General features: G+C 35.7%; 1 protein-coding gene and 1 long non-coding RNA gene across 2 annotated transcripts; one reads left to right on the top strand and one right to left on the bottom strand.

The window, feature by feature from the left end:
- Positions 1 to 412: 412 nt before the first annotated feature.
- LOC142169165 (uncharacterized) lies at positions 413 to 1568 on the bottom strand. The gene is made up of 2 exons (XR_012698914.1): positions 1087 to 1568; positions 413 to 995 (listed from the first exon to the last, which is right to left on the bottom strand). It is a non-coding gene; the product is annotated as an uncharacterized LOC142169165 (long non-coding RNA).
- An 8619-nt stretch (positions 1569 to 10187) lies between these two features.
- On the top strand, positions 10188 to 11153 carry LOC142169096 (uncharacterized). The gene is made up of 4 exons (XM_075230304.1): positions 10188 to 10381; positions 10469 to 10541; positions 10689 to 10908; positions 11089 to 11153. The coding sequence occupies exons 1-4, from the start codon at positions 10188 to 10190 to the stop codon at positions 11151 to 11153; spliced, it is 552 nt and encodes a 183-aa protein (XP_075086405.1).
- The last annotated feature ends 907 nt before the right edge of the window (positions 11154 to 12060 follow it).

The raw sequence follows: 12060 nt of genomic DNA, 5'->3' as shown, positions 1-12060 counted from the left end.
CCACTTTTAATTATTTTAAACAATTATAAATTTATTTAAACAAGTCACAGTGTCGTGCATTTATTGTTTTCGTATACATCACAAATCACGCCGCGTGAAACGCATCCGTAATTTACGACATGTTTATTTTATTGTTATTTGAAGTTGGGTCAAGTCACGCGAACGAGCAACTGAAATTGAGGTTACGTATCATGACTATGCCACGGAAATCATACCCATAATCACATCAATTTATTATTAATCGCACCTAAAACAAACTACGAGATTCGAATATTATTTATTCTCGTAAGATTTTCGATTAGTGCGAGGCCAAATGGTATGGGAGGATGTGATTACCATGTTTGCATGTGACTCCTTTTGAATATAGTTCTGCGGGCTTTTGTAAGTACAACGGGCATACCAAAATTCTAGATGATTCAGAAAAAAGTTCTGAAATTATTTCCACTCAATTAAAGCAAATTACATCCAAGTGACCAGAGAATGAGACTTACGAGAGAACACAACGTATATATTATGTAAAAATTATGCTCGATCAGTATTGAGCAAACTTCATTTATAGCCGGCCGCTAGAAACTAGTATCATCCGCTAGTTAAAAAATTGCAGTATGTATTTTATAGTCCAAAACTAATTAAAAGGCTAGCCATCGACCCAACTATCAAAGAAACACAGTTTCGTCCTTCGTCCAAAAACCTCTCTTCTCCAATTCCAACTCAAGTTCCAAAGTAGAAAAATGAAATCTAAGATAAGAAGTAGGAATTTGAGATCTTCAATGCCGATGTATTATACATACATAAAGCCAGGAGCGTTGGCACAACTCCTAAATCATGGCCAAATGATGCTCAATCTCCAATTGCAATGTGCCAGCAAATACCCAATTCAGAACATACCTCTTAGCACCAACCACAAAGGACTTAATTCCTTGTTTCAATTTGAAGATTGCGAACCACCGTCACTATATAAATTGTGTTACTTCTTCTGGTTTCTTCTTCTCTTCCTATAACAAAAAAAAAAACAGAAATCCCAACCAAAAAAACCAAAAAAAAAAAAAAAAAACGTAAAAGGGTAAAGAGCAAAGCAAACCTCACCCATTGATGTTGTTGGATATGGATACAAGTAGCTGATAAGCTTAAAGAGAAAAAGAGAGAGACACTAAATTGTTTCTCTTTTTAAGTTTTTTTTGTTTTTGTGAGAGTGTGACTACTGTTTGGTATTATTCTCAAGAAAGTTCAAAAGAGAAGTGGTGAGCATGGGCTACATAGAGATCAACGAGGCACTCATTAATTTTCATCATCTAAAAAAGCATAACTGGCGTAGCTTTTTATATAGGTGGCACGTGTGACGGACATATACTTTGCTATTTTAGGTGGGTTTTTAGTTTATGTGGCTTTAGGATTAATGTAAGTAGTACATTTACGTTAAATTGGTGCAACGAAGAAATTAATGTGCTTAGTAGATTGTATTTACATCAATGAAGTGTTCTGTACAAAATAGACATTTTAGGCTATTAGATGTAATATGTTTGGAGCGGAAGGCCATTTTCTATCAATGAGCAAAAATATGGGCTATTAAATTTTGAGGGGCTATAGATGGTAATTTTCTCATCAGTATTTGACTTAATTGAAAGCGAACCACAAAGAGCTAGGCCCTTCTGAAAGAGGCAGGCCTTTGTAGAGTGTAACATGGGCCTGAAGTTGAGCCACAAAAACATGAGATTTTTACATGCCTAATCCTTTATTTAATATTATTTTCATTAATGATAGTATTCTTCATTTATTCCATAAATGGCAATTTATTTTTACAATTCTAGCATATTTTAAAAATAAACTGACCCTCAAATTAAGGAGTTAGTTTTATTCTAATAATATATATATCGTTTCTCTCTCATCATTATAGTAAAACTTTCCTTTTTTTCACTCCTTTGTAACGGCACCCCCCTCCCCCCCCCTCTTTATTGTTGCTACCTTCTATCTTCATTCTTACATATAAAAAACAAATTTAAATATTTTTACTTATATATATATATATATATATATATATATATATATATATATATATATATATACATATATATATATATATTTTCAACTAAAATATGCATATATTTTTTATATTAATAATGTGATTAGCTGGAATTTATTTATGGGATGGTTCATGGTATGTTTAAGATATAAAATATTTTATACTAGAAATATACCATAAATATAAAAATATTTAAGAAAAGAACTATGCATATACTAGTATATTTGTAGAATATTTACAGTATAAAACTTAATTATTCTGAAGTAAACACTATATATAATTAATATATTTGTAAAATATTTAAAGTGTCAATTAATATACTTGTTATATATCATTTAGATTTAAATATACAAACATGAAAGAATCAAAAATCAAATAATATAAAATTAGTCAAACAAATGTTAAATAATATATGTATTATCATAAAAGTAGTGTCGGGAATTAAGGGAGCTTAGGAGATAAATAAGGGACAAATCTTTATGTTACAAAGGTGCAGGCATATTGTTGGGGTTTCCGTTTTGGTTAGGATATGCTATAGAAGAAATATTTTTGTTGCTACTATTGATATATTAAGTTTGCTGCTACCAAGATGTATTATTTTTTTTAAATATTGCTTAGTTATGTAAAGATTGAGACTCGAAACAAGCAGCATAGCCAGGCTCGAATTTGAGCCTTGTCCAGGATTGACCGGCCAGAGGGCCTGCCAATGTGGTCATGCGAGGCCCATTTGGATTCACGCCCATTGAGCCTAAATCCATACTCTGAAGAGTCTGGCATTGACATAAAATCCGTCCAACATTAAACAAAGCAAGAGTAGAAATGAATGTAATTCAGAAGCTGTCAATTCTATTATTTTAACTAAATACATGGCTGAAGAGATGAACAATCATGCACTAGGTGTAAAGCATAATATAAATTACAAATTTCGTTAATCTAATACTAAATCTATGCATCCTATTCATTATCCTTTGTAAAACATCTCCTCCTGGGATGTATACTTCCCATTGTTCTCCAACCAAGCCTCTTAATTTACAAGGAAAAAGCCATTGGTCAGCAGGAATCATTTTTAACAAGATCAGATGACCACGCGCAGCAGGAAAATGAACAAACAACAGATTATAATTTGTCACTACTGCAGGAATCATTTTTAACATGGATCGTCATTTTTAGAAGATAAATCAATCTTTATTAGATGCTATATCAATCCTAGAACGATTCCTGCAGATGAGATTTCAACATACCTAAAGCAAGAAATCACAAAACTGAGACCAAATAAAGGTCTGAAATCCAGAAGATCAACCTCAGCTATTGCAGGGTGAGGATATTGGGTCCATCCCATGGCCCATGTGAAAGAACATGAAGCTGATTTTTTGAAGTAAATTGATGTCATTGTATATATCAATATGGACATTTTTCAACTATAAATAGGTGCCTCTACCTTCATTTGTAATCACACCAAAACAAAGAGAAAGAGAGTGATTTACAAAGTAAGAAGCAAAATACTTTATGAGTAAAAATATAAAAAGTTTGAGCGGTATCGTAGTGAGCTGGAAAAATAAAAAAAGTGTTATTTCTTTTGAGTGTTTAGTGGTCATGGAATATTTTACTCGGTACCACAAAGTGTAAAATCCTCGCTATAGTGAAATCAGTTGCTCCTCTCGGGCCGTGGTTTTTCCCTTATTCAGAAGAGTTTTCTACGTAAACATCTCGGTATCTTTGTTTCTCTTATAATCACCGTTGGTTACAGTATTTTAGTAATCCACATTTATTATAGTTGTATACCGTAAATATTATTTCTGTGGAAGTTAATTTTCTCAACAACTGGTATCAGAGCACATGTTCTGCTTATTCACAAAAATATTATTTACAGTCAATTTTACTCTATGACAAAAAAAAATGTCAGGAGTAAAGTATGAAGTAACAAGATTCAGTGGTAATGGCGGTTTTTCCATATGGCAAAGAAAGATGAAGGACCTGCTAATCCAAAAAGAGTTAGACATTGTACTAGATGGAAAAGTGGCAAAGCCAGAAACCATGAAAGTAGAGGAATGTGCAGTCATGGATAAGAAGTCGGCTAGTGCAATCAGCCTGCACTTGTTCGATGAGGTACTCAATAATGTCGGGGATGAAAATAGTGCATGTGATATTTGGAAAAGACTAGAAAGTCTATACATGTTCAAATCCTTAACAAACAAGTTATTTTTGAGAAAATAATTTTATGCCATCCATATGAATGATTTATGCCATCCATATGAATGAAGGTACAAATTTCTTGTCCCATTTAAATATGTTCAATGGATTAATCACGCAACTGGAAAACCTTGGAGAAACAATCACTGAATTAGATAAGGCTATCATGCTTCTAAACTCGTTGCCATCTTCCTATGATAATTTGGCAACAACCATCCTGCATGGAAGAGATACCATCGATTTAAAGGAGGTCACATCAACCATGCTACTCAATGATAAGATGAGGAAGAAGCCCGCAAATTAGGGACAGACTCTTATCATAGAAAACAGAGGAAGAGATTTTTATAGAGCATTGAGTAACCGTGATAAATTCAAATTCCGTGGAAAGTCCAAAAACTGGTCAAAGGGTAGAACTTTCTACAGTTACGGTCAACACGGTCACTTCAAAAAAGATTGCCCAAAGAAAGGTCGAGGCGAGAGTAGTGGCCAGAAGAATGATCACAGTCGCTGCAGTGCACAACGATGATTCGGTAGTTCTCTTCGTTCATGAGGAGGGGAAATGCATGCACTTAGCAAGCCAAGAGTCAGAATGGGTGTTTGATACAACATCCTACCATGCCACACCGATAAGAGAATTCTGCTGTAGGTACAAAGTAGGAGACTCTAGAATGGTCAAGATGGGAAATACCAGTCACTCAAAGATTGTGGGGATTAGCAATATTTGTATCAAGACAAATGTTGGATGCACATTAGTTTTAAAAGATGTGCGACACGTACCAGATCTGCGAACGAATTTGATTTTAGGGATCGCTCTACATCGAGACGGGTACGAGAATCACTTCGCCAATACGAATTGGAGACTCACCAAGGGATCATTGGTGATTGCTAAAGGAGTTTCTCCCTACACATTGTACAAGACAACCGTTGAGATATGTGAAGATGGATTACATTCGACTTTAGATAATACGCCTACATATTTATGGCACCGGAGATTGGGCCATATCAGTGATAATGGACTACAAATCCTATCCAAAAAGTCACTCATCCCATTTTTAAAAAGGTACAACTCTGAATTTTTGTGATTATTATTTATTTGAAAAACAACACAGGGTATCATTTCAAGCAACTCATGGAAGAAAATCAAATATACTTGATTTAGTATATTCTGATGTTTGTGGTCCAATGGATGTAGAATCAATGGGAGGTAACAAATATTTTCTAACATTTATTGATGATGCTTCACAAAAATTGTGGGTTTATTTCTTAAGAACCAAAGACCAGGTATTTCAAGTATTTCAGATATTCCATGCTCTGGTGGAAAGGAAGACATGTCAAAAATTAAATCGCCTCAGGACAGACAATGGAGGAGAGTATACTTCAAAGTTGTTTGAAGACTAGTGCTCAAGCCATGGAATCAGACATGAGAAGACAGTTCCTGGAACCCCACAACACAATGGTGTAGCTGAAATGATGAATCGCACTATTGTCGAAAAAGTGAGAAGTATGCTCAAAGTAAAAAAACTACCTAAGTCATTTTGGGGTGAAGCAATTCGCACAACATGTTACTTGATTAACAGAAGTCCATCAGTTCCATTGGAGTTTGACATTCCAGAGAAAGGCTGGACCAACAAAGAGGTGTCCTACTGCCATCTGAAAGTGTTTGGATGTAAAGCTTTTGCACATGTGTCGAAGGAGCAGAGAACGAAGTTGGATGACAAAGCTATTCTGTGTATCTTCATCGGTTATGGAGATGAAGAGTTCGGCTACAGATTGTGGGACCCAGAAAGGAAAAAGATCACCAGAAGCGAAGATGTGATCTTCAGAGAAAATGTGGTCGGGATTGATAGTGATCAATCAACAAATACCAAAAATGATAATGGTACAGTTACTAAATTTGTTACTACTCCTACTGTGCCTATACGTAATCCTTCCACAGGTGAAGAATGGCACACGGAAGGCATAGATAAAGAGGTTGCGGAGCAGGGGGACAACCCTAGTCAACCAGAGGAAGAAGGAAAATAACAACTACAAGAAGAAGGACAACAACCTTTAAGAAGATCTAAAAGAGAGAAGGTAGAGTCCATAAGATATCCTTCTTTGAAGTATATCCTCGTCACTGATGAGGGTGAGCCAGAGAATTTCAAGGAGGTGCTATCTCATCCGGAACAAATCCAGTGAATGGAAGCCACACAAGAAGAGATGAATTCTTTATAGAAGAATGATACGTATGAACTGGTTGAACTTCCAAAAGTCAAAAGACCACTCAAGTTCAAGTGGGTTTTTAAGCTCAAGAAAGATGGAAATGGCAAGCTGGTCAGACACAAATCTCGATTGGTGGTAAAAGGTTTCGAACAAAAGAAAGGTATTGATTTTGATGAAATTTTCTCACCTGTTGTCAAAATGACTTATATTCGAACAATCTCGAGCTTGACAGCTAGCCTAGATCTTGAAGTGGAGCAGTTGGACGTGAAAACTGCGTTTCTACATGGAGATTTGGAAGAAGAGATCTATATGGAGCAGCCAGAAGGTTTTGATGTAAAGGCAAAGAAACACATGGTGTGCAAGTTGAAAGTGAGTCTTTATGGGATGAAACAAGTACGTAGGCAGTGGTACAAGACGTTTGACTCATTCATAAGAAGTCAAACGTACACAAAGACTTTTTCAAATCCATGTGTATACAATAAGAAATTTTCTAACATTAACTTTATCATCTTGTTGTTATATGTGGATGACATGCTTATTGTAGGACTCAAGACAAGAAGTTGATTGCCAAGGTGAAGGAAGATTTGTCCTAAGTCATTTGACATGAAAGACTTGGCTCTAGCATGACAAATTCTAGGAATTAAGATTGTCCGAGATAGGACAAATGGTAAGTTGTTGTTGTCACAACATAAGTATATTGAACGTATACTTTAACGCTTCAACATGATGAGTGCTAAACTAGTTAGCACGCCTCTTGCTAGTCATATGCAGTTGAGCAAGACAATGTGTCCTACAACAAAGGAAGATAAAGAAAGAATGGCTAAAGTTCCATATTCCTCTGCCGTCGGGAGCCTGATGTATGCAATGGTATGTACCAGACATGATATTGCTCATGGTGTCGGTACTGTTAGTAGGTTTCTTGGTAATCCCAGAAAAGAACATTGTGAAGCTGTGACGTGGATACTTAGGTATCTAGAAGGAACCTTAGATTAATGCTTATATTTTGGGAGATAAGATCCAGTCTTGAAGGGCTACACAGATGTTGATATGGTAGGTGATCTTGATAATCGTAAATCTACTACAGGATACTTGTTCACTTTTTCAGTGGGAGCTATATCATGACAATCAAAGTTGCAGAAGTGTGTTGCACTCTCTACAGCTAAAGCAGAGTATATTACCGCTACTGAAGTTGGCAAAGAGATGGTTTGGCTGAAATGGTTCCTTCGAGAGCTTGGATTACATCAAAAGGAGTATGCCGTCTATTGTGATAGTCAAAGTGCAATAGACCTGAGAAAAAATACCATGTATCATGCAAGGACGAAGCATATCGACGTGAGATATCACTGGATTTGAGAAAGGATAGAGGATGGATCTATGCAGGTCAAGAAGATTCATACAAGTGAGAATCTTTCAAATATGCTGACTAAGGTGGTACCAAGAGACAAGTTTGAGTTATGCAAAGAACTTGTCGGCATGAACTCTATATGAAAAACTGGAGTTACCTACTTCAAGTGTATGGGACTGGAGGGGGAGCTTTATTGGGTCCATCCCATGGCCCATGTGAAAGAAGATGAAACTTTCTTTTGGTTTTGTCAAGCCAACCAATTTAGAAGTTCAATTTGGGCAGCTGTTTTTTTGAAGTAAATTAATGTCATTGCATACATCAATATGGGCATTCTTTAACTATAAATAGGTGCCTCTACCTTCATTTATAATTATACCAAAACAAAGAGAAAGAGAGTGATTTACAGAGTAAGAAGAAAATACTTTGTGAGGAAAAACATAGAGAGTTTGAGCGGTATTGTAGTGAGGTGAAAAAAATCAAAAGAGAATTATTTCTTTTGAGTGTTTAGTGGTCTTGGAGTATTTTATTCGATACCACAAAGTGTAAAATCCTTGCTATAGTGAAATCAGTTGATACTCTTAGGCCGTGAGTTTTTTGTTATTCAGAAGGGGTTTTCACGTAAAAATCTCGGTGTCCTTGTTTCTCTTAATATTACCGTTAGTTATAATATTTTAATAATCCGTATTTATTATAATCATATACCGTGAATATTATTTTTATGGGGATTAATTTTTCCAACGGAGGAAACAACAAGAAATACACAGCTTCTTCAGCTCAAACCAGCTAGGATGCAGAAGAACAAAAAAGAACCCATAATGACTTCGAAAATCCCAGAAATAGTGAAGTTAGGCAGCCAGCTTTGAATCATTTTTGATTTTTTCTCCTTTTAGATTGGAATTCCAGAGTGTTTTTAGCTACTGGTGTGTGTGTGGAAGATGAAAATGAGGGCGTGATTGAATGTGTATAGGATCTGTGTAGAATATGAGTAAGTTCTTTGAAGAAATGCAGAAATCAGTGTGAAGAGAAAAATGAATTTTGTAGAGGAGTGTGTGTTCAGTCAGGTCACTTTATGAGAGAATGAGTAAGGGAATATATATATATATATATAAGAAAAGATGAGGGTAAGGTCTGTGAGGAGAGGGAATGTCCAGAGTCTGTTATTAGAGAATATGAGTGTGTGTATCTGTCAAAATACAGAAAATGATTCCCTTATTTCTAGGTAAACAGTTGTAACTTTCTTTTACTCTCTTTTGCACTCCTACTCTTTCTCATTTTTTGCAAATCAATCCTTTCTACATCCTCCTAGAATCTTCTATCACTTTTACTTCTTAATTTACCCCTTTTCCTTTTCTTTTACCTCTGGTTAACACAACAAACAACTAGGCTTGGGCCTAAAGAAACTAGCCCCTAGTCTCACACTCACTACCTGCCCTTTCCTATTGGACCATATAATTCTAATGGGTCTGTGTACCCGAAACTGGCCCAATTTCTATGAGGCTAAGCCTAAGGATAAACACACACGAGGTTCAAAACTGAATTGGACAAATAAAAATCAAATCAATTAATAACTAAACACAACTATACTAATTAACCTGTGCAATTAACTAAATTCATAGAGCTAATTACTAATTAAATCCATGTGGTTACACTAAATATGAATAGTAAAAAGTAGCATTTTTATTGAGACTCTAAGCATAGGGAGGGACAAACTTGTTATTTATTGAAATTTTAATGAATCTTTACACATAAAATTTATACATCACATAAAAAATATTAAATTCATATGAAACTGGACTGTAAGGCTGCATTTGCCTTTGTACTCGGTATGTGTTTATAACAACCTTATCAACATTAGTATGTTATATACGCAATATCTATGTGTGTATAATTCTCTATTTACTTAGCCTATTGTTAGAGTCCATTTAAGTGGCCCACAACCTAGTGGCCCAATAGGCCCGACTAAGTCTGGGCTTGTCCAGATTATATATTTTAATTTCACTCATTGTGTGTGCGTCCTGTAAATATAAATAGACGTTTGTAATTGTTCATTTTGTATTGAAGTATTGAAGTATAACGTGTTAGATTAGTTTTGGGGTCAATATGTAAATAACACAAATTTAGAGTCTTTTATTATTATTGTTAGAGTAGGTCGGTTAATTAGTTAGTGGAGCTATATATTACAGCTTGTACACCTATGTACAATTTATTCAGTTAATGCCATAAGTGAAAATTCCCAATTATGCTTGTCTGCTTCACTTTTCTTCTTCATTTCCATGGCTAATTCTAACATGGTATCAGAGCCATAAAAGAGTGAATTGCTTGTGTTGTGGTTGATATCACTCGCATAGCTGGACAATTCGTAAGTTTCTCAAGTTCAATATTTCGACATTTCTCTGGTTTTCTTTCTTTGAGCTTCTTTGTTTATCTCCAATGGCGGAAGAAACAATTGATCACACTCATCCCTTATATTTGCAACCTTCTGATATGCCTGGTCTGGTTTTGACTCCGATCGAACTCACTGGATCTGAGAATTACGGTCTACGGAGTAGATCAATGCGACTCGCACTGAAAGGAAAACATAAGCTAGGGTTTGTAACAGGAACTTGTACAAAGTCACTATTCAAGTAGGCGCTTCATGATGAGGAGTAGGAGACATGTAATGCGATTGCCCATTCATGGATTATGAACTCATTTTCAAAGAAATTAACCAGTGGAATCATTTATGCATATGATGCTCGTGCCGTATGGGGAGACCTTAAGGAGCGTTTTGACAAAGTGAATCGAGTAAGGATCTTCAATTGCACCGTGAAATTTTGAAATTATCGCAAGGAAGTGATATTGTTGTTGTGTACTTTATCAAACTGAAAGAATTGTGGGCTGAGTATGACGTTTTAGTGCCTTTTCCAAATTGTGGTTGTCAAAAAATTGAAGGAGCATGTGGTGCATCTTCAGCAACAAAGGATGATGAAGTTTTTGAATGGTCTCAATGATACCTATGATCAAGCACGTAGGAAGATCCTCAAGAAGATAGTTGATCCAACACTCAATCAAGCGTATGCCATGATCACACAAGATGAGATCCAACAAACCATAAGCATCAGTAACACTGGGATGAACAAGGTTGATCCTATATCATTACAAGTTGGGAGAGGTCAGCCATATCGCTAGATGAAACAACCTGTGCAGTGTGAGCATTGTCACATGAGAGGACACACTAAGGAGAATTGCTACAAGCTAATTGGCTATCCAGATGGTTACAAGAATAACAGAGGACACCATACAAAAGGCCAATAATCAAAAGGTATTCTTTCATTAACTAACAATGTTACAGGACCTGCTAATGTGAACATCACTCAAGGGACCTCACATGCCAGTAATGGAGACCTGCTAATGTGAATTTTCTCAACAAAGATGAACCTACTGAGATACAATCTCAAGCGCATATGGCAGGTACAACTGTCTCTCTTTCATCAAGTATGCATACAGAAAATTGGATAGTGGATTCAGGGGCTACATATCACATGGCTTCTATATTGAATCTACTAAGTGATGTGAAGAATGTTGATAATTCTGGAAACAATAAGGTTAGGTTGCCTAATGGAGATAGCACATATATCACACATATTGGTAGTGCTGGTTTGACAGGAGATACCAAGCTAAAAAATGTGCTCTATGTCCCTAACTTCAAGTTTAACCTAATGCCAGTTTCCAAACTAACTAGGGATTTATGTTGTACTGCCATCTTTCTGCCTGAATTATGTATATTTCAGGATCTTTACAATGGCAGGGTGAAAGAGATTGGTAGGAGCATGATGGCTTGTATCTGCTGAAAGGAAGAAGTGTCAGGAATCTGGTAGCTCAAGCTAATGCAGCAAGCAAGACAAGTGCAGAATCTAGTAGATTGTGGCATAAAAGACTAGGTCATGCCTCTATTCTAGTAATGCAACATATCTCTTTTTACATCATAAAGTAGATCATGTTGTTCATGATAAGTACACTGTTTACCGTTTGGCAAAGCATCCTAGGTTAAGCTTTCCTAATAGTGAGAGTAGAAGTACTAAGTCCTTTCAGTTAGTACATATGGATGTATGTGGATCATATCGAACAACAACCCATGATAATAAAAACTACTTTCTCATAGATGGGGATGATTTCTCCAGAGCAACTTGAATTTTTAATGCATTTTTGCAGAGTGAAACTATAGTTATTTTAAAACAATTTCTATGCATGGTGAAAACTCAATCTGATACTGCAGTCAAGGTCATTAGGACTGATAATGAGACTAAATTCTTCAACAATGAGT

Source organism: Nicotiana tabacum, chromosome 14, assembly GCF_000715075.1.
Source record: "Nicotiana tabacum cultivar K326 chromosome 14, ASM71507v2, whole genome shotgun sequence".
Taxonomy (NCBI): domain Eukaryota; kingdom Viridiplantae; phylum Streptophyta; class Magnoliopsida; order Solanales; family Solanaceae; genus Nicotiana; species Nicotiana tabacum.
Note: the sequence above shows the minus strand (reverse complement) of the source record. Positions and strands in the feature narration are given on the sequence as shown.